General features: G+C 38.0%; 1 protein-coding gene across 1 annotated transcript in view; it reads right to left on the bottom strand.

Moving 5' to 3' along the window:
• KLHDC1 (kelch domain containing 1) overlaps window positions 1-22310 on the bottom strand; it is a 29411-nt gene extending 7101 nt beyond the window's left edge. Inside the window, exons 1-8 of the mRNA XM_009893929.1 lie at window positions 22299-22310; window positions 18914-18984; window positions 16170-16287; window positions 15011-15129; window positions 13149-13227; window positions 12151-12234; window positions 10076-10159; window positions 3866-3924 (exon numbers count right to left, since the gene is read on the bottom strand). Coding sequence (XP_009892231.1) covers window positions 3866-3924; window positions 10076-10159; window positions 12151-12234; window positions 13149-13227; window positions 15011-15129; window positions 16170-16287; window positions 18914-18984; window positions 22299-22310 — 626 coding nt within the window. The remainder of the gene's footprint in view (window positions 1-3865; window positions 3925-10075; window positions 10160-12150; window positions 12235-13148; window positions 13228-15010; window positions 15130-16169; window positions 16288-18913; window positions 18985-22298) is intronic.
• Between the last annotated feature and the right edge of the window lie 112 nt (window positions 22311-22422).

Genomic DNA, 22422 nt, shown 5'->3' with positions numbered 1-22422 from the left:
GTACCTAAAGTTAGACACAAAGAATCTAGGCCACTGCACACTCCGTGTGTCCTCATTTTGGAAAGATGATGGAAAAAGCAGGTGTGAACACCTGTACACTCTCTTGGGGGGTCAGAATCTTAGTCAGACACTGTCCAGAGCGGGGAAGAAAGGAATGTTCAATCCAGGTAGACTGTGTCTCAAAGAATCAGTTTGCTAAAGTGAGGCGAGTATAATATACGCAGATGTGTGCTCAATCTACAATACGAACACTGCAGACTCAGACAGTCATCTGTATTTCCTTTATAATCAACGAAGAGAAACAGGTCCTTGAAAAGCACAACTCGTGATTTATTTTAGATGTCTACCTTAGCAGCAGTTGTCTTGTGCCCAAGAAGAGCCTATTTCTCTTAACTGAGCACAGAGGAAGCCTAGGGTGAGTAACAGAGGCATCTGCAGTTCAGTTAGAGGAATTTCAATACTGGTAACTGCTAAGCAGTTCTCCATCTGGAAGCAAGGCTGAAGAATCATAGCTAATTAAACAGTGATTGCAAAACTGTTCTACTAAATTTGGCACTGAAGTTAGAGCCAAGTCACAATGTCTGAGTGCCTGCTTTGCACAACTCTTGTATAAGATGCTTCTAAAATTGGCAGAAGAGGCAGACTGTGCTGAGATAGAACAGGCTTTGATATATACCAGATACTGATGGGTGATAACATTTCAATCTTTCATGCTACTGAGACAAAATAATATCACAGTAACAGAAATAACATAATATTGAACATGTTGAATAACAGGTCAGTGGAGCTCAGGGAAGGCAAGGTAACTTCTGGGTAGTGGCAAGTTAAAATAAATATTATGATCTCATGCTGGAAGATATTCCTGGATGAATAGGTGAATATTATGCAATTCGTAAGAAATCTGTATAGAGTTGAATAAGAAGAAAACCTTGACATGACAGGGTAATGAAAAGCCATGGGGCTTTAAATAAAATCACCATTGCATTTGGAATTTTTCTTTTAGGAGGATGTCCAGTAAGTGAATTTGAATGTAGGACTGTACAAACCAAGTCCTCCTGACTAGGAGATCTGTACTTTACAGAAGAACTTCATACACCTGCAGTCAACTTGCCTTGGTCAGCAGCATTCAGACAGCCAAACTTTTTAATCTGCATTAAATCCTCCAGTCTTGTTTGGTGATAATTCACATGGCAATCAAAGACAATCTCTCTGCAGCTGCAGAATGGCTGAGATAATTCTGTTAGCAAGATCAGGAAGGCTGTATCCTGCCCAATTTTTAATTCATCGTCAGATCAGAGATTTCAGTAAAAAGGGATCTGAAGCGATAGCATAAGAAAGGTAAGGTTCCTTGCAAGAAATACCTAGAGGAGAAAATAGTCACACCGACAGCAAACAAGTCTGAAGGATTCTCCCCACCTGCAAAATACTCAAATGACACCAGGGCTTTTTAGAGGCTATTTTCAGCTGGAAATGGATTGTCTGATTAGAACCATTCAAAACCATTGTCGGTAATCAAAGGATCTAGAGTTATCTTCTTTACTTCACACTCTCAATACATAACTTTATTGGTCTCAGCAAGCATTTCTTTGCTATATAAATTTCAGACAAAAAAAAAAAAGAGGGGAAAAAAAAACCCCGGCCTGTTTATCTCCTGTCTTATTTTACAATGTTTGTGCCTAGAATCACGGGAACTTTGGGACCAAGTTCTTTATGTTGGAGATGATCCCTACAAATGCCCAATTTCTAATACAGCCACCACTGCTGATTTTATGAAAGGAAGCATGTAGCCAGAAATAATTTTCCAAACACTTTGTGTGAAGACAGACTGTAAACTGGAGTGAAAAATGTAAATACTAATATGATATTGTCCTGAAATATAGACTGATTTTTGCTCCTCTTGTAATTAGGAAATGAAATCATGCTAAGGGGGCCTATATGTTTATGCATGCTGACAGTTGGCCTGGTAATATGAGATGATTTTACCATAGTAGATAATTAATAGCCACAAATAAACTATTTGGAGAAGACATCATCTAGCCCTTGGAAGCTACACTGCCCCCCCCGACTGACAGCTGACAAGGGCTAATCTAAATTCTGCCATCTGTGACAATAAGAATTATATCTCTCAGGTTTCCCTAAGATTATGCACTTTAGAAAGGGAAGAACAGCTCTCAGGCCTGTGAAGTTTCCTATAAGACCAGCCCTTGAGTAGTTACTTCTCTATATACCAAATATGAACGTTTTACCTCTCATGCAGTGACACCACAGCAGCACGCACTCTGCAAAGACTCTTTTTTTCCTAATTTCTTAAATCTCTTTTTTAAGTCTCTCTTCAATATCTTATTTCAGTCTCTCAAAGACTCTTTGCAGAGGTGCTACAGAATGGCTGGATGGTAGGCTCCTAAATTTATAATGATCAGAGTCTATACTAAATCATGGGTAAGTCTTGCCAGTTATTCTTGGATCACAAAACAGAAACAATTGAGTATTGGAACAATCTTCAGTTTTTAGGAATGGCTGAATTTACTATTACCATCCTTAGTCTGAGGATATGTGCGTGTCTGCGTACGTAAAACCAGCCTGTTGTATTCAGGTCAAGGACAGAACACTTTTTAAAAACTTCAATATGAGCTTTCATATGCCAAACAAAAGGGAACACTGGCTGATGAGGACTAAGACAGAATGTTGACATTTGACACTCCTCCTTCAGGGCTTGAAATTCCTCTCATTGACTTCTCACTCAACTGTCACAGGTTTCCTTTTTTTAAAGCAATATAAAGCAAGTCAAACAGCAACTGCTCATTCAACAACAAAAAAAAGCAAGCAGCTAAAGCAATAATCTGAATAATCAATCCACTCAGAGGTAAAGTTCACAGTCTAAGAGGGACAATGCTACCGTTTAGGTACAACATCATTAATTTTAAAACAACCAGCAAGGAAGAGGGAGTATTAAACTGAATAATCGTAAGTGCTAATTAAAGACATCTTCAGAGAGAAGTTTTTTTGAAAGGACTGAGGGACTTTGTCCTGCTGCCATCAGCAGCAGGAAGGAATGCATGGAGGGTTGTGTCTACTCCCTTGTTTTGCTCTCAGCTCAAAGGACAGAGGAACACACTGGATGTAGGATCAGAATAGCAGCCACAGGTGATTAAAGATGCCTGTCACAGGTGCATGAAGCACAGAGCCCTGGAGCAGGATCGGTACTGACACATATTCAGGAAAGGTGAATTTCATGGTCTTTTATGAAATTACTATTAGGTTCTCTTGACAACAGGAACAGAACAGCGGTTATCAACCACTACTTACTGTTTATCTCTTGGTCTGTCTATCAGCTAACAATATACCCACTGATTCTACATGTGCAGTAGACACCATCATAAATGCTACATGCAAACAACCGAGTATTAGGAAGTACAGTAATATCTCATTTAGTTTAAAACTGAGATATTTAGATCATGCTTTATACTTGATTTTTTAAAAAATGGTTAGGATGCTTATCTTGGAGGGGGGAAGATCCTTCCTCATTCTGTACCATGATGAGCCAAATATAGACAGTAAAAACAGCATTCAAAAAGACATAAAAACTGAAATTCCATATGGATAAATGTACTCATCTTGAAAATGGTGATGTTAAATCACTACATGCTGTGCTTAAAATAGCATCATCAATGCTTCGGTGCGGAACAGAAAAAGCTTAGTAACCACCACCAAATTAAATTAAATTGAAATCACAATATAACAGCTGTTAAAATAGTCCCCAAACTCCCATTCTCCTCTTAGAAAAGCTACAAAATTAGCACTGGAACTATTTAACAATGTTTCAATCTGCTACATTCTACTTTAAGTGTTAGAGAGAGAGACCTACCTTCCAGACCAAGTCCAAGTGTCTAAATTCAGGCAGTGCAAATCATTCATTCTAGTTTGCTAAAACAAATAAATAAAATCCCAGTTGTGTTATATTAAGCAAACAGAGAGCAAAATATTTCAGCAAGGCCTTCCCAGGACAGAGTATTCCAAGTAACAGTATTTTGAAGAAAACTGTACCCATTGTGCTCTATATTATGTGGCAGGTGAAAAGCATTTCTTCTCGTAAAATCCATGCAACTCTCAGAAAACTACCTGTCAGGAATATTTCCAGTAGTGCAATGGTAGTATGGGGCCAATTTTAGCCTTTAATAGTAGTTTAATAGTGAAGAACTATGATATTCAGTTCCTACAAATATACTCAATTTTAATCCACAGAATTCATGGTAGGTAATTGCAGAAGGTGTATCACTCTACGTATAGTTTTCTCTCACTATTTTTCTTTGCATTGTGATCAGAACTATGCATCCTCCTGCCTGGTCACTTATTCCTTGAAATATTCTAGTAGGTACTGTACTCATTACATGACATGACATCCCAGATGAAGTTCAACACATCTGTGTTTTTCCTCTCTTTTCCAGAAGGCGAGACCTTTCACAAGGTTACTACTAGCAACAACAAGGTTTTATGACCCTTTAGCATTTGCCATAAAAATAATAAAATGCATCAATAAGAACAATGGGAAATCAATACACTTGCATATCTGCCTCTCTCGAGATGAAGAAAGTAATTGCCTTAGAAACATAAAGGGGGAGGGAGAATACATGAAAGAATTTCTTTGCTTTCGATTGCAGCAATATTTTCAATGGCTCCCAATACACTTGTGATTCTCCTAGGTACTACAAAACATTATCTGAGAAGTAGGGAAATATATCTTGCCTTACCTTACAATTTCTTTTCTCCTAGGGTAGTCCATAGATCTATTAGAATAAGCCTTTCTCCAGCTTGCAGATCCTTTGAGGCAGAAACTAGACTTGTCATTCAAGTCAGAATAGGAGTAGTTTTTTTTACCCCCCGAGAACTCAGCCAGTTAGCGAGTCTGAGAGACTTCCAAAGCTGTCCATCAGAGCTATGGAAAGTCTCTCAGGGTATTGCAGGAAACAGCATGGTTTTCAGGATAGCTATGGCCTCCTCTGATCAAGTATGTGCCAGACCTTTTCTGTCCAAGGGAAGAGAACCTTAACTAACATTTTGGAAATGTCTTCAGAGAGGCCAATAGGCTAAAGAAAAGCAGAATGTGAGGGCTTTTACGCATTGCCTGAGAAACTTTATCCCTGCAAGAGGGTGAATATAACAATAAAGTGTGATCCAACTGACAGCTAGTGGAACAGATCTGTCTTCCATGACAAGTCTATTCAGTTTCCTGCTCCTTCAGATGGCTTTGAAGGCAATGAGGAACAAATTATATAAGCAGAAAGCAAAATGCAATTACTGAGTATCTTCTGCTGTACCTGTACACAGCTAGACACTGGCCTCTAGAACTAGAAATATTTAATCATCTTGGAATAACACAGTTCAATATGGAGGACATCCATTAAAGAAAGGGAAGAAAGAAAGTTGCTGTTATGTTGGAAATGAAGGTTCCAAGAAGATCCTGTTCAAGACCTCCTCGCTGACTTTCCTTTCCTAGGCATTAGGCAGAAGATGGAGTAGTTTTCAGTTTCTTGGTCCCTGGGAAATCAATGTATTATAATCTTTACATTCTCATGATTCAACAGATTGACAGATGCATAATTACATCAACCTCATTTTGAATTCAAAACACAGCATCAGTTGGACATTTATGTCTAAGATTCAGTCCTTTAACATAGCTTTAATAAATGAAAATGCCTTTCTACTCAACTGTTATTTGGGAAACTGTAAAGCACAAAGTCAGGTTATAGTATCGTCACTTGCCATACGCAAAGTTTTCCTGCAGTTTCTCATGTATTTCTAAATGCTGCCAACTATATTCAATCATATAGCTGATAATCCTAAAATGATTCTTAATTGGCTTAAAAGCATCAAGCTTCATAAGAGGGTTTGCATTTCTCTTTGAGCTACAAGGACCTCTAAGACATCCTACTTATCTATGGCATGTTCATTTATTTGCAGCCCAGTAAACATTAACCAGGATCTGCTTTGTCTCAGGATTAGCTTTCTAGCACTTTGAAAGGCATTAAGGGTGACATATTTACAGCTCACTGCTGTTACAGTAAACTCTCTGCAGCTCTCCATTCTGAGATTTACTATCAAACAGCTGTTACAGCTCAAATCTTTGTAAGGAGGACTGCGGTTCAATGTATCTTCTGATCTTCAATAACAGAAAAGATAACAGGAAATATCAACATGCATACATTAAGGCATCAGATGTGTGAAGAGCTGCTGGAAAGACTTTATTACTTCATCATTCTTTACATGAAAACTTTCCACTTAAATCAAACATGAGACTTGCATCAACTTTTGGACTAACTCTCCTTCCTTCCCACTTTCTCCCATTTCTGTTTTTTCAGGGGCTTACCTGGAGGAACAGAGTCCACATAATACTTCTGAGCCTGTTTTCAAATGATTCCTGGTACAATTGATTTTGATCATCATCATCTTCTTTTACCAGTTCTAGCTCCAAGTTTGGAAAAAGGTGCCCTTTCCTCCCAGAAAGATGAATAGGAGAAGCCTCATGACACTTCCTGGCCCTTTCTGGTTCCTTGTAGAGCCTTTTCCCTGGGAAGATTTGTATTATGGTGAACTAGAAGGAGAAGGAGGAGCAGAGCAACCCCGTATTTGCTCCTTAATTTATGGAGAAAAGCAAGACTTCATCCTTTGGGGAGAAGTTACTCCTGTTGTCAGGAAATGTAGTGTTTTTCTGATGTCTTTAGCTTTCCTTTCCTGTTTCATGACTTACATTAATTCCTCAAGTCCCACTGAATGTTCCCTAACCTTTGTGAAGTTCCTTCCATTTATTTCTAGGTTAAAAAGTGAATCACTAACAGAGTATCACTACGGTAAAAATTACACTTGCTGCTCTCCCACAAAATTAAAAATAGCTTTCAGAAATTTCACTCTTCTCTGACATAGTTCCCAAGCGGTTTCATTGAAATTTAGAAAATGGTTTTTAAGAAAGCTGATGCTACCTGACGAAGAGAAAAACCTTTTCAGAGCAGAGCCTTCTTGTATTTCTGAATCCTGTAGTCAAATTGTCAAATAGAAGCCAGAGGCCATGTCCTCTTAGGGCATATCTAACCATGCAACAGCACAGTGGAGAAATGACAGGCGAGCTCCAGTTTACCACTAATTCCACTTGCAGAGGCTGCATGAGAATTCTAGCTTGAGTTACAAAGCAGTTCAGTTGCAATAGGCACAGTGCAGCATCCCTAACTAGCTTGGGCACAACACTCGGGGCTATTCTGTTTCTGGTGTGAAGACCTCCGCATCACACAGAGATAGCCCTTGTTAACAAAAAGCCAGAGGGCGCAAGGCTTTGAAGGTTGAGGAAGTGTTCAGAAATAAATGGTAGGCCAGAAGGTCCTGAGCTGCATATTTCTTCACATCTAGGTTTCCTTCTTTCCCTCTCACATCTGCAGGCTTGCTAAATGAGGAGCACGGTTCAGTTCAGCTGTGGTCAGCAAGAGTTCATATATACAGCAGACACGAAAGAGTAAGTCCATAGCAGAAGCAGGGGCTCACTTAGCCTGGCATGGCTAACCCTGACACACAAGATTCAAGTAAGACTAGATACTTTTTCAATCTCTTCTAATATCCCTTTATTTCCTTAGTTATTTGCAAATCAAGTTTGTCCAGACCTATAGCTCTGGAAGTCACTGCACGCGCCTCTCTCAGTCAGAGGCGGGGCTTTAGCAACAATTCCAGAGGTTGTGAGCCTGTACGAAAGGCCACATACCACATCATGCAGAACGGTAAGAATAAACAGGATCAACTGTGGTTACTTTCTTTTCTGATTGCTCTGAAGAGGTACTTAGGTAAAAACTTTTCCTGCAGCTGTGTGAGGCGATTCAAACTGAAAAACTGGCTGGACATTGTGTGGCCATTCTGAACCTGCCTTGATCTGTACGTCTGGTTTCTGAGCAAGCAGGAGTAAGCCATTTTGTAACAGAGCTGTAGACTTTCCCTGAGAAGAACGCTGCATTACAGTACAGCTTTTACAGCATGAAAAACAGGGGACAGGGAACAAAGTGCAATTTTACACTGTTTCATTTGCAAGTACTTAAGAATACAGGGTTTAGGTTATGGCAGCCTTCCAAGACGAAGTTGGCATATGTTCATTGTAGGGCATTTTCAACCAACAGTTAATTCCTTCTCTTTCATATAATGAAACTATAGAAACACAGCACTGCCAGCTTTCAAAGGCTTCCTCACTGTTACTTTTCATAGCAGTAGAGATAGAAAGCACCACGTCTCACCCTCTAGCTGAACATGATTAAAGGCTCTAAATTAGCTGTAGGTAAAAAGAGCTAAAAACTTAAATTTAAAAAAAATATGGAAGAGTACACAGTAACTTAAATTAGGAGGTTTTTTACTTGCCTTACAGAATCTGTTTCTCACATTTGTGATAAACTGCAGCTCATACATTTTTTTTATTTTATTTTTTAAATTTAAAAATATTATCTTCCCTATGCTTTTGCAGCAGTTCTAAAAAGAGGTGGTACACTTTCCAGCCCATAAAGAATCTATCGTTGCAAAACACTTACAAACGATAGTGGAGCCTGCATTAGTTAAGACTACCTACTGCCACCCTTATTTTCAGACGTAGAACAGGAATATGTTTTTTGTACTGGATTGCTGTCTCAGGCTTAAATTCTTACGTTAATGCTTCAGCAGAGAAGAACTGAAGAGAAAATCTCCTCTGACTAGTACTAGAAAAACTAAGTGTGTTGCTGAGAGGTTTTAGTATCTCCTTGCTTCCCAGCAGTGGCTTCAAGTTTGTTAGGTACAGAGAACCAGGGGGATGATGCCTATAACTTTTTTTTTTGTTAAGTTAAAAAGAGCTAGGAAGAGTTAAGATTATATAGCAAAAATCTAGCCTTGATTTAAGTACACACTGATGGCACGTTAGACAGTTCTTACACTGCCTTTGACTATTACCTAAGGTACAACAGATTTAAGATCGTCCCACAGTGTATTAAACGGTACAGTCTTGGATCAACTATAAAGAACGCAAATACAAGCCTTACTCTTGTGGTGAAGAGCTTATATTGGATGCACAGAATAAAACTGTTAACAGCAATCTCTATCGTACGCTCCGCATATTCTGTACCAAGGGCACAGAGCATGCTAAAGGTAAAGACTGAGACTGTATGACTGTTATTCAGAGAGTAGAGGTGAGGCTTGACAGGACTGGAATGACCTGTGCCTGCAGCGGCCTGTGCTATCAGATAACATGCTGCAGCATACTGTACCAGCTTGAACACACAGAAACTAATAGCTTTGTACCCAGACATTATAATCACATGCTGCCTTTTACAGACATCTATATTTCAGTCACTTGTGTGCAAAAAATGACAAAAGTTTAAATCGTAAAGCCAACTGAAATCTGTTATTTCCTACCTTTCAGAACCACACGTTGCAACTGTAAATATAAAATCCTGTATCCCAACAGCTATTCTGAACTTCACTTTCCCAGAAGGTAAGCATCAGGGTATGAGAGATGTGTACCAGAGTAACTGGCTGTTCTTACACATTTCCTCTTTCTTTAGCAGGGGGGGAGGAGGGTGAAGCACAAGCTAAAGTCCCGGTTATATTTACTACTTGCTAGCATTTCATTAAGTGAAATGGGGGAAAAAAGCCAGCAGGTTTGATGTATAAAACTGCTAAAGTGTAGCAAGCCCAGAATGCTAGCATCTCATTATTTATTTAAACCTGGTCTATCAGCAGGCTTGCTTTTGCTCCACTCTCAAAGAACCATCTCCTACAGAGGTTACGGACACATCAGCCATTTTTGTTGATTTATAAACATTGGCATTTACCACAGTCACCTGTTTTTTCCCCTTTTGGGACGTATGCTTCATCATTAATATTACAAACAGAAAGACAGACTCTTCTTTTTGTAAGGTACAAGGAAATGAAAAGAAGCATCCTGGATTCAACACCCTTAACATACAGGTTAGGCCAAAGACATTCTGGATATTTTTCTACTACAAAAATAATTTGTTATAAATAAAATAATTGCCGAGAAAATAATATTACTGCCAATAAAATGTTTTAATTAAACACTAACCAGCACTCGTCCTCCAAAGATGTAACCTTTATTTCCCAGCACAGCGCAGGTATGAGCTGCTCGAGGCTGAGGCGGATCTCCACCCTGAAAAAAACAAAATAAGATCCTTCAGAACATCATCAAAGTGCCAGCCAAGGACAGTGGCAAGCCAGTATCACAGAGATTGCAAACGTAAGGCCAACATGCATCAATATGCTGACAGAACTGCAACTTTAAAAGGAAATGATTTGTAGTCATGTCCAAGATTCCAGAGACATTAGAAGATACACATATTTGCCAAGGACAGCTTTAATTGAGCTCCCTCAGCAGCTACTGTTTAACATATTCCCTCTTGGTCTGATTTATCATTGCTTTACGTAAGTGAAATACAATTAATTTCTCTTTAATTCCTAAGCATAAAATTACAGTAACACATCAGTTATTGTTGATATACCCTGTGCAGCTTTATTTTTCCAAAGCGCAAACCATCAGGAACTGGAACAAAAAACAGATCTTAAAATTTGATGTTACATCCAATAGGTACATGCCAAAACGCATTCCCTGTGTAAATCAGAAGTAAAGATAGCAAAACTGCCTTTTACTTTTCAATGGTAATTCCATTTTTTGCATTTAGTTTTATAGGAATTTCAGAACATCCTATAAAGACCATAAAATAGTGTCAGATAGTCATTACTGTGTACTTCTTTTACTGAGTTCTTATGTAAACTCATCAGGATTTTGTGAACCTTTACAGTATACTATCACCTTAATATCAGTAAATAGGAACGTGTGCATTTTATTGGGAAAGTGAGTGTACATGCTCCTTTGGAAGACTATTAAAATCATATATTTGCTGAAGAATATCTGATCCGTTTATTCTAACAATATAGCATGATGGGAGATATTTGTTCAAAAGATTTTTCAACATTAACTCTTGAATGGAATTACAGCAACGCCATATAGGCAACATTCAAAATAACAAGCATATAACCCTCGCATACTAAACACGTATCTTTACTTCACAAAGAAAAACTGAAGGCCTAAACTAGCAATACAGCGAGTTTACTATCTCTCTCCCCTTGTCTTCTTTAACTCTGTGAAAGCTGAATGGTGAACCAAGAGACTGGATTTCGAGGCCACTGCTGTTCTTTCACCCCAATATGCTATCCTTCACTCTGACCCATCAGCCTTATGAAAAGGGGGAGGCAGGGAAAAGGAAGAAATCTCCACGCAGACTTAACCTCTCACTGATAACTGGGACTTGACCACATGAGAGATTAATCCATGTTGCAGATTAATTATACACAGAAACAGTCATCCAAATGACTTCATATCAAAACAGTTCAGATAAATGGGGTTTCGGTTTGGCACCATTAAAAGCACTCGTGTTTCTACTATGCACTCCCTGAAGACCTTCGTTTCATTCCTGAAGGCCTTCACTAGGTGTGACCCAGTGTGAATGCAGAGCTGGCCTGTGTTACTTACTGGCTGTGCTCCAGCCATGAAACTCTTCCATATCCAAAGCCCTGGCAGGGCCTACAAGGATACCCAAAGTTGGTATAATCGCCAAAATCCATTCCGCTGGATCCAGTCTTGCATTGTGAGGACTGAAACACCTCCACATCCTGTTGCTCAGCCCCACTCTGGTACTCCTACTAAATCATTTTCTGGAGTACTCCAGCGCCTTGCCTTCCCAGTTACAGAGCACTGACAGTAATTTTATATTCCCAACAGTTGTCTAAAGCTAGAATACAAAGCTTTATCGCAAAACTATCCCCTAGATACAGTATTCTGTATCATCTTCTAATGCATTCAGATTTCTAATACTTCTCTGAAGCGTACGGTATTTTTTGTATCAGAACCACATTACAGAAAAACCACCGGTCTAATAACATCCTGTGGGAAAAAAAATTCCCATCAGTTCTGAATTTTCCGTATTTCAGAGGCATTGAGTGTCCTCCTGTTTCACGTTATAAGCCTGAGCAATACTAAGCATATTCAAATTGCTTTTCCCAACATCATTTTCTAGAGCACAATACTATTCAAAATGCAGTAAAATCACAATTGTGTCAAAAGACAAGACTAAAAACACTCACTCGAATTGCTGGTTGAGACCAAGTTTGTGTGGTTGTATCAAATACATGAACGTCATTATGCCATCCCCAGAATATCTGTCCTTCCTAAAAAAAGAAGTTAAAAAAAGAGTTTATTCTATTTTAAAATCCTCATGCCTATTAAAGGATACAAAGCCAGAAGTGATCTATCAAAACAGAAAATAAACCAAAATACAGAATATTATTAAAAGAAACATATGTTAATCTTTTTAATAATGATGCAGCAGCTCAGGTCTAGTTGAAGGTCAGCAGCATTCCGGAATGTTAGGGCTGATGATACTTCTAAAAAACGGGCTTTGGGCTCCAACATCAGTCACTGAAGTAGACAAATTCTACCTTCTAATTTTTAATGTAACATACTGAGAAATAAATAGATTGTACAAAGCAATACATTTCTGTATGTCAATATTTAATATTTGATGTAAGGATTTATACTTCCTTGAATGAATATCTACTTCTTATTAATTCCTGTCACTAAATACTCTTAACAGTCTCCTTTCTATTAACTGTAAGAAATCATCACAGGAAACTAGCTAATCCAGTCATCTTAAAGTAATGGCATTTACTCTGGATAACAAATTAAATACAATAACTTAAAGTATTTGTCAGTTAAGAGTTGTGAAGCTATAAATTCCCTATTGTTACTTCAAGGAAATAAATTCTAAAATTTTCTGGGAGTTTCATATTTAAAATATGTCTTCAGATTTAAAAATACTGCTTTTGTTTCTGCTTTGACTGCATTTTGTTTCATTGCACTGAAAGCCTAGCACTGGGTACTTGGAATACACTGAACACCAACTGCTCCCAACATGCAATATCTGAAATTTCAAATCTAAGTAGAAGATTCTCATTTGCATTTCTGCTGATGCTACAAATAAAAGAAAAATCAGACAGATTTTCATACTTACTGAGAATAGTTTAAAACAATGTTTTGACAATCAGAAAGGAAAAATCACTCAGAATTGTGACAAACCTCTTACCCAAAATGCATCATGGACATCAAAACAATCACTAAGTTCATTATGCTTCCTACAACCATAGCCACCAAAATATATTAGCCTAAAAGAAGAACAACAAAAAATACGTTCAGTTAGCTGTTTTGTAAATAACATTCAAATGAATAAGCTGTAATAATTAATTTCAAATTTTGGTTTACCTACTGTACTATTAATAATATAAACAACTTAAAATATTTCATATTGCATCTAATTACACAACAAACCTTACCAAGATGAAGGTAATAGTTACAGTCCTCAACAAGCCTGACAGAAATCCACATAAGCAAGGAAGGAGGTTCAAGATACCTCCAATGTCTATTCTCTATTCCTCCATCCACAAGCTTATTTATCACAGAAACATTTTTGGACACGAGTCTCAAAATGACACATAACGCAGAAGACAGGGAAATGCCTATGCTTCTGCTAGAATTCCTACTCTTTTCTACTGAAATTCCTATGCTCCTGCTATATTTGTTAGCCTTCCGTATACATACTGTCATAACAAACGTTCCCAAGGTTCAGCCCACGGACTGCCTGTGACCCACAGTCTTTCTCTAGCTTACAAAGAGATTCTTTCAACTAAGCACTACTGAACATATTGCATCGCAAGTATCGTTACACACCTCCCAGCCTAATATTCCACCCATGAAATGGCCATCCATAAGTAATGGTTCCTAAAGTTTTGTTTAACGTCAACATTTGAGGATATTTGGTATAGTTGTTAGTGATCTTGGGAGAACGCAATTTAGGAAATGATGGGATGGTGAAGGTCATTCCAGACTGACATTCCTAGGGAAACAGAGTTACTGAAAGCATTGTGCAATACACCATACATGCTGATCTGCAAACTCACATCTTGTGAAATTTTAAGGTATACTTCTGAAAAGGTGCATAGCTTGTCCCCAAATACTTTTGGTAAATGAAACGGTTACACTCTGCCACCTAAAATAGGTAATTTTCTCAGTACATGGATTACACGATACTCTGAATAGATTAATTTCATTTTGAATAATCTTTTTGATAGCTAAGGAGAACTTGGTCAAATATATTTATTTTCATATATCTTGCCGTTAAATTAGTATTACAAAACCAAGATATAGTACTGAGAGGCACTACCAGCTTATGCAAAACCTCTTTAGATGTGGAGTCCAGAAACAGATAAATCATTTACATTTTATACTGTTCATTGTATATCATACTTTTACTTGTTTACAGTAACTTTCATAACAAATCACTGACATGTCACTTCCTTGTAACCACATATGCCTCAATATACAGACACTTTCCATAATAAACACAAAATCTGAAGTATTTATTTTTAGCTAAATATTTTTTCTAAATACACTCAGTAACTTTTACAACACATATCTAGGCTGACTTGGTTCTTAGAAAATAAAGATACTCACTGAAATGCCTTTGCAATTGTCAGTATTTGTATATTATTAAAATCCTTGAAAATATACTAGTGTATTTTATTCCAGGTAATAGTTTACTGCTTACATAATGTAACAAAAAAAGAAAAGTAATTTTTATACAGATTTTTAAACCTGTGTTAAAATTAAAACCATGAGTAATAGATGCATAATGCCCTTTATCTAAAGGCTTAAAGCATTCCAGAAACTTTCACGAAATTTCCTAACCCTCTCCTAAGATGGCTTTATACTTACCCTTAATTCAGCTTACACGTGAGAAAACTCTGGTAGAAAGTTGTTAGAAGAGTTACACAAAATGCCATAGCAAGTCAAGCTAAGAATTAGTTTCATGAATCCCAAACCTGTGTTCTCTTCATTTTATAGTACTTCCTCTCTGCAATTAACACATATTAAATATTCTTAATGTGTTACCTGTCCTTATACACCCAGCAGGAAAGCTTGTCACGTGGTGTAGGAGGTTGACCTTTAAAATTTGTAATTTTTTTCCACCTATAGGTTCCATTTTTTGTTCGCAAATTAACATAATACAGCTTAAAAGAAAAAAATTACAACATTTTCAGTATAAATGATGTCGAGGAATCCAGAACAAATCACCAGCAAAAAGAACATCCCACCACCCCCAGAATACACTACTTCCTTTGGAAAAAAAAAAAAAAAAAAGAACTGACAGTAAAGTTTATAATATGTAGCAACATATAGGAAGAATGCGATACACCACAGGAACACAAAAAGTGTGAGAATTAGCAGCACGTTTCCTTGCCTTGGCTCAGCCAGACCAGAACACTAATAGCTTGCTCCTTCCAGAGTCAACTGAAGCCTTGCAAAAAACTTCGGCAAGACAAACAGCTCTCAGTTCAATTCTACTGGCAGAACTGGCAGTAGTGCCTGACCTAACCAGGCGACTGCACAAAAATCAACAAAGCTTGTGAACTGAGTACTAAACTGAGATCTGATTACAGGCTCCATTTCATAGAATCGCAGAATGGTTTAGGTTGGAAACGACCTTGAAGATCATCGAGCTCCAATCCCCCTGCCATAGACAGTTATCTTCTAGTCAGGGCTGAACTCTGACTTCATTTACACTAAATGATAAAGCAGCTCATTTCCTCTACTTTGCTAGTCCAGCCTTCAGTTACAAGGAAAACTGGCAGCTTTATTTTAATTATTACCTCATTATATAAGAAAGGTAATCACTATCAAAGAGCAAAAATAAAAGTGATATTCTGAAATCAGTTTCAATTACGGCTGCCAACATATTTAAAAAAAGAGAAAAGAAAGCAATTGGGAAAGCACTGGCAGTTTTCAGAAATAAATACAGAAAGTTTTACGTAACAGGTCTCACTCTCAAGCTATGATTCTGTGAAAAATCCCAGAAAAATATACGAAGTTGAACATTACAACGAAACCAAAAAGTTTTTTGTCAGTTTAAAAGTACACCTTTTCTACAAAAAATTAAGCTTTTCCTTACATTTCTCCTTAATTCAAATGCAAAGTACACCAGATGAAACAGTAAGGTCAGCATTATTATTGATTCAAATACAGTATTTTAGGAAAGAATAGAATACAATACCCGATTACTGTATCCTTTATCATCAAATCCACCAAAAATGTACAGCTTCCCATTAATGCTTGCCCCACAGCTTCCTGACATGGAGGTAGGTAACTCTCCTTCCATTAGGTGCATTGTCCTGCAATTTAGCACATACATTAAGTCTTATAAAGCTGTTTTCAAACCTGCTGAAATTAACAAACCCGAGCCAGATGTATTAATATTTTTTTATACTTAAACCTAAAAATACAGTTGCAATGTTTTGGCCACAACTAGCACTGGAAACTATAGCTGATGAATGAAGTCAGGCTCCTGCTCTGTAAGATGACTTTCACATGAATATTGTGCATATGTTTATGAAGCATCTCAATTCTTCTGAAGGTGAAGCCCATATTAAAACAGCATTAGTAGAGCTGAACCATTAATTATTCAAATCCTGGAAATACTATTCATTTCAAAAACTCCTGAAATGAGAACATGGTATCACCATTATTTCACAAATGGAAAACTGAGGCAGAAGTAGAAACAAAGGTCAGAAGTACTCATTAAGTTTGGCATGCAGTATGCCACTCCTAAAACTGCATTTTGCACTGTATTTAGAGTAATAAAAAAATCAATAATGCCGATTTTAGCAATGAGTTCTCTGTTCTTCAGCAGCAGTTCCCAGCCTTTTCCTTGCTGGTGTCACTTACAAACCAGTAACTTCCTGTGATGCAAATTCTTACATCATACAATCTCAAGCACTACACATCTATCTGATGAAACTCGATTTCTGCTGAACTCATGAGGCCGAGCATTAGGCCAAGACTGCACTTAGACTCACTACCCCACATTGGAAACAGCTTTCCTAGGATCTCAAATTTCTACAGAAGATAGGGCCCTGCCTTTCTCCCTCACACTACACGCACAGAGGACATACGATTTGTTTAGGATTTCCACCTGGTCGCTACACCTTCAGTCTCTGTAGATTTAGCAGCCAAATCCCAGCCTCCCTGTGCTGGCACTCCAAACCCTTGCCCCAGCTTTGCTGCCAACATCTCATTTGCTTTGACCCCACAGTTTCCGACTGAGGTTTCCTTCCCCTCCTGCTCCTATTCACTGTTCTCAGCTCTCCACCTGACTCTGTGCCTTCCAACTGTGTCCTTAGCCCAGTCTCCCTCCTCAGTCATGCTCTCCCACTTCAAAGCCACTTTTTCTCCTCTCTGCCAGGTCTAGTATCACCACACTTTTTGACCCAGTCAATTCCATTCATTCCCTTCTTTGATACACCCACACCTAGATCAGATGCCTTCATTTTCTGTCACTGGTGGCTATACAGAAGAAAAAGATTCTTACAGCTTTGAGTTCTGATGCTTGACCTTACCCCAATCTAAAAGAACTGGGGGCAGCCATTAAAAGGAAAAGCTTTTTATTTGCCAAATCACCAGATGTGAATGACACGTGTGTAACCTGTCCCTTTACAAAACAGCGCTCACTCACAACTGCTCAGGGCACTGCTGCCAAATACCTCTGCTCTGGCACCAGCCCTGCCACAGGCCAGCCCACCTTCACCTTCTCTGCTCTTGCTGTCTCATTCCTCTGCTTGTCCCTGCGTCCTGCAGTGCACTGAGCTGTACGAGTACAACCATTTGTGCTGTAAACTGAATGAGATCAAGAACGGAACCAGGCTAAAAATAAGCCTGAAAAAAAGAAAAGTTATATTTAACACAGATCACTTCCCTGATCCAATTTCCCATGTGACCACATAAACAGCTGTACCAGTACAACCGATACAGGGACATCAGGGGTGAAGGGGTGAAAACCAAGAGAGAGTATGAGGTTGCTTTAGCCAACCCCTTCACCAAAAGAAGAGACAGCAAACCACAGTCTCAATGAGGGTACAATCTTAAAAAAAAAAAAAAGAGGGGGAGGCGGGGCAAAAAGACTTGCTAGAACTTCACAGGTAACCGCATGCAAACTGATGTTTTCAAAGTCAGTAACCTGACCACACAGATGTGGAATTTCATACACACTGTAAGACACCCTCCTGACCTAGCCCTCCTCCCCTTTTCCCTCCAAATTGTTGCTTTGAATAAGGCTATGCAATGAATCTCCTAAATAGTTGTATGCAAGGAATATATAAACAGGTGGGACACTAGAAAGACAGGTGGCAGAAAACACATGTAAGCCCAAATGGACACTACTTTACCAGACTAAATGCAATTATTGTAATAGAAACCACTGGAAAACTTTAAAAAGAGGCATTATTACCTGTCCCCTCATATGATAAGTAAACACAATGAATGCAAAATGTAAAGACTGAATTGCTAGTGACGTGCAAAATCTGGTTAGTTATGAGTTATTTATGCAAATACACTCAAAACACAAGTAATAACAAAAAATGTGCAATTGTGAATAGATCAAGAACCCAAATACTCAATGGTTAAATATTCCTTTTAACATAAAAATGAATATATGGAGAACTAAGCCAAAGTAAATTCCCAAATAAAATGCACCTGTTTTAACAACAAAGCCTTAAGCTGACCGTTTCAAACATTCTCTTGAAAAAATACCCACAATTATACTTAAGGAATTAATGCGTTTTCCTAGAGTTAATGTGCAAGTACACATGTCTGTTCTTCAGTCTTTACATGAAACATCTGCTATTTAAACACCAGGGAACGTGACCAATAACTCATGCAACTGAAGCCTTTTCACCGCAGTTAACTGTAATCTATGCAAAGATCAACTTAATATATTAATTAAATATAAATTATGCAACTTACCATAATCCACTATCCATTTCATAGATCCAGAGCTCATCATTAGGCAGATAAACTTCATTTTCTTCGATTGACTAAAACAAAAAAAAAATTTGCAAATGTTAAATCAATTATGCATTACACACCATATGTTTTAAAATGAAATACCAAATCACGTTACTTAGCAACACAGAATAATCTTAAAGAGATAATCTACCAGAGCGTAAGTCATACTCCAGCATTATTGCTCTGATCATTACAATTTTAAAGAGGCACCTCAATAATGCTAATATTTTACATTTTATACTAGAAGTTCAAAAAATATGTTTTTCATTTTTTGAAGCTATTAAAAATACTGTGCTAGGCGTTTCCTGATATCCTTGAGTGAGCTTTGTTGATTGTTAATAGCATCTTTAATCACTCATTTTAAGCTGTGAAGATTACAGAAAAATAAGTTTGGTGTATCAGAGATAGAGAAAGAAGTGTTTTAATATTTAAAAAGCAATATGAATATAATGCAATAGCCAATTTGTAAAAATTAGAAAATAGTACTGGTGAACTATTAAGTCCCTAGGAAACATACACAACTGCTACTAACAAGTGGCACAACAGTCCCATAACATGACAATGGATTTAAAAAAAACCCACAAAAATCTTAAGAGAGACTGTAAAAGATGCTTCCCTCCTCTCTTAAAATGCTGTTATTAAAGGAAGTATTTTTGCAGCCACTGATGTGAGCAAATTTTGCTGCGCTGTTAGCCTTCATAGCTCCACACAGAACATCAAAGACAAGCATCAAAGTGTATTAATGCTGTTCTTTGGGCCTTTTTGCATCTTTAAGGAAAAAGTTCTCCTGAAGGATTTTTTTTCCACAATCCCTTTTATCTTTTCCAGAAACTGAGGCCGTGAAGATGGGTAAAGAGCTCAACAACCAAGCAGGAAGTTAGAAAAAAGTACTAATTTTAAAAATAAGGAACTTAATTCCTCAGGCCCACTTATTAAAGGCACAGATGTACCAACCTAACGTTTTGCCAAGGAAGATGTGTAACAACATAAACCAGACCAGATTTGAAGCTCCTGAACTAAAACTCACTATCTTTTGTTTCGGGAGATACTTTTAATTAGGAGGCAATTCTTGGCACACTGTAAAAATATAGAGAAAAGTGTAACTGAAAAGCACAAAAAGAACAGTTACTTGCAACGACTGAAGGAAGGAACTTGAAAGAATAAAATGTCAAATATGAGCTTAACCTATGCCATAACATGAAGGAGAAAATTAATTCTTCTGCGGAGAACAGATCTATGAAGACTCCCAAACAGAGGCCGTGTAAGAAAGAAAAATAATTTGGCAAATAATGATGAGGAAAAATAACAAACAGGTGAAGGAAGCCCAAAAGAATGCAATTGCAGCACTCAGGCTGGGTAACAATTACACCATTAATTATTGTCTTAGCATTAGAAAGAAAATGAAAGACTCTGGGGGAATAAGCAGCCAGAGTTGGTAAATAAAAAGAAAAAAAAAAGGTAGAAAAAAATTAAATAAATGTGAGAAGTTAAATACAAAACTGCAATTTAATTATTAACAATTTGATTACTAATATTGATTATTTGCCTTTAAATGATACTTTATTATTAGCTTCTTAATTTTAAAGGTGCAAATCGGGCATTAGGCACTACGTTTGGTACAGTTTATCCTGCCAGGTACCTTTCATAAGGTAAACTCTGCCGTTACATGCAGCTTGCAGCTTTCACAAAGTGCAGAAGTCTACCAAATTTAATCTGGATACATCAGTGGTCAGAGACCGAGCATTTGCTACAGAACCAGATCTGAGCAAATACCCTTATGCCAAAAATGTTGGCAGTAGTCCACCATCAACTTGTAAAATGTAAAAATGCAAAATGATTTACCTGTGAAAAGTGCTGCTTAAAAAGTAACCATTATTTTCATAATACTCTCCACAAATAAATATGTAAAACTACTAAAACCTTTTGCAAAGCTTGTCTGCTAAGCTTAACACCTACTGTCTGTTTTGACTATGCCATGAACCCAGGATCCTTATTAGAAAACCTTTGAAAATGCTGCACTAGCCAGTCCAACCTAAAGACCGAAGCATAGAGAACTATCAAGTATTACCAGCGATTTAGGCGTTGTATAGTTATACAGAGGATTATGGAGTCTAAGGCCAGAAAAGGACACTAAATCTTCCTGTACATCACAGATAACTCACATTATTTAAATATATGCTTATTCTAAAGGTGGCTAACTTCTTGACGCTACAAAATATGTATTCAAATCCTTACAAGACTTGCAGTCACAAAGCCCCCCAAAGGGAAGAAAAGCTGTGGGAAGAGTTTACAGGCTCCTGAGGGTTCCTCCATTTCATTACAGTTTGGTATTGGGCAAGCCTGGCCATGCCATAGGTGTGCCGGGGTAACCCAGCCAGTGAAACCCTGCTGCCCAGCTTCCTACCACAGCTGCGGGTTTGTATTTCAGTACGTAGTATCGGGTTTGTATTTTCGGCATTTCAGTAGTTACCAGCAGCACAACCCTTTCCAGGTCAAATGAATAGAGCTCAGCAGCAGAGCAACTCTTCAAATTCCATGAGCTGCCCAGCTCAACCCTATCTTTAAGTCTAATGTTTTAGTTAAGAAAAACACACACACAAAAAAACCCACCCCAAAACATTCTGATTTTCAGAAACTAAACTGTAACATGCTTCAGGAAGAGACAACTCACCACTAGTACCCCAGAGCCCTAGAAACGCCCTTCCCTCTGCTATTGCTCATAACTTACAATCAATTTTAAAATTTAAATGCAGGAGTCCCCAGCTAGAATTCTTTGCTTGATTTCAGAACAACAAGCTTTGCATATTTGAAAGTTTACATTAGCCTGTGAAAAATACAGATAGAATATTAAAAATGTTCATAGAAACAGGTTTTTGACCCGAACAAGACCAGAACTAATACTAAGTGCAGCTACTTTCACATTTTAGGGCCAACAGGCACAGACACTGTAGATAAAATTAACTGTCTGTATATAGTGTAATATCATGCACAGCTCTCTTTTGGACTTAATTCATGCAGAGCTAAGAGTCATGAGGATTTACTTTTGCCAGAGCTGGTACTGATCTGTCAATGGGGAAAAAAAAAAAGCAGATGTGGTTTTACTCTCTGACAAGTTTGTTTTTGAAGTGACAGAACTGCTTTCTGAAGGAGGAAAATACTCTGTACATACCATACAACTACTAATAAGTAAAAAATGCAGGGACTCAGGAAGAAGAATATGAATTACACACTAGGGAAAAAAAAACAACAATACAGCTACAAATTACAGCTGTCACCCCACAGAGGGAGATGAGACACATTCCCAGAGCACAGGGGAAGCAAACCAGCTCCACCAGCCCCTCACGTGTTCCGTCATGGAGGCAGCCGGGGCGCCTATGCTTAGAGAAGGGGCCGAACAGCATAGAGGAGAATCCCCCTATTCCTTCGCGCCCTTCTCCTCAGAGCAACCGCCGCCATTTAAAACGCCC

This window comes from Charadrius vociferus, unplaced genomic scaffold (genome assembly GCF_000708025.1).
Source record: "Charadrius vociferus isolate BGI_N301 unplaced genomic scaffold, ASM70802v2 scaffold49, whole genome shotgun sequence".
NCBI classification, from domain to species: domain Eukaryota; kingdom Metazoa; phylum Chordata; class Aves; order Charadriiformes; family Charadriidae; genus Charadrius; species Charadrius vociferus.
Note: the sequence above shows the minus strand (reverse complement) of the source record. Positions and strands in the feature narration are given on the sequence as shown.